The sequence below is a fragment of the Chiloscyllium plagiosum genome, unplaced genomic scaffold, assembly GCF_004010195.1.
Source record: "Chiloscyllium plagiosum isolate BGI_BamShark_2017 unplaced genomic scaffold, ASM401019v2 scaf_11921, whole genome shotgun sequence".
Taxonomy (NCBI): domain Eukaryota; kingdom Metazoa; phylum Chordata; class Chondrichthyes; order Orectolobiformes; family Hemiscylliidae; genus Chiloscyllium; species Chiloscyllium plagiosum.
Window position 1 is genome coordinate 26,993 of NW_025212648.1, and position 927 is coordinate 27,919.

The window sequence follows — 927 nt, forward strand, 5'->3', positions numbered from 1 at the left end:
TGGGTGTTTGGGGATGAGTGGGGTAGGTCAGTGGGGGTTTGCAGATGGGTGGGTCAGGTTCGGGGTGGGGATGGGTGCGGTGGATTGATTGGTGCAGTACAGGATCCTCGGACAGGTACCTGTGTTGAAGTGTGCCGTCACAGCGCCCGTCCTCTCACTGTCCTGCAGGGCGTGCAGCCTGACCGTGTACCTGGTGCTGGGCATCAGCTGGTGCAGTCTGTGGCTTAGCTTTGTGGCATCCAACTTCACCCGCTGCGGAGAAAAGGTCAGGCCGTGGGGTCAGAAACTAAGGAGGGAAACACCCACCAAGTTTACACCCTCACTACCTCCCAGTCACAACTTCCCAGGAAAACCCTGCCCTCATACACGGAAAGAGTTAGTCCCTCTCCACCACCGGCTGTGAGATATACCACCGGCTGTGAGATACCCCACCTGCTGTGAGATATACCACCGGCTGTGAGATATCCCACCTGCTGTGAGATACCCCACCGGCTGCGAGATACCCCACCTGCTGTGAGATACCCAACCGGCTGTGAGATATCCCACCGGCTGTGAGATATCCCAACGGCTGTGAGATATCCCAACGGCTGTGAGATACCCCACCTGCTGTGAGATATCCCACCGGCTGCGAGATATCCCACCTGCTGCGAGATATCCCACCTGCTGTGAGATATCCCACCTGCTGTGAGATATCCCACCGGCTGGGAGATATCCCACCGGCTGTGAGATACCCCACCGGCTGTGAGATACCCCACCGGCTGCGAGATATCCCACCGGCTGCGAGATATCCCACCTGCTGCGAGATATCCCAACGGCTGTGAGATACCCCACCGGCTGTGAGATATCCCACCTGCTGTGAGATATCCCACCTGCTGTGAGATACCCCGCTGGCTCTGAGATATCCCACCTGCTGTGAGATACCCCACC

General features: G+C 58.0%; 1 protein-coding gene across 1 annotated transcript in view; it reads right to left on the reverse strand.

Annotated features, from left to right (window-relative positions):
- LOC122547428 (tenascin-R-like) overlaps window positions 1-252 on the reverse strand; it is a gene marked incomplete at its 5' end in the record, with an annotated part of 19,694 nt that extends 19,442 nt beyond the window's left edge. Inside the window, one exon of the mRNA XM_043686049.1 lies at window positions 120-252. Coding sequence (XP_043541984.1) covers window positions 120-252 — 133 coding nt within the window. The remainder of the gene's footprint in view (window positions 1-119) is intronic.
- Window positions 253-927: the final 675 nt, after the last annotated feature.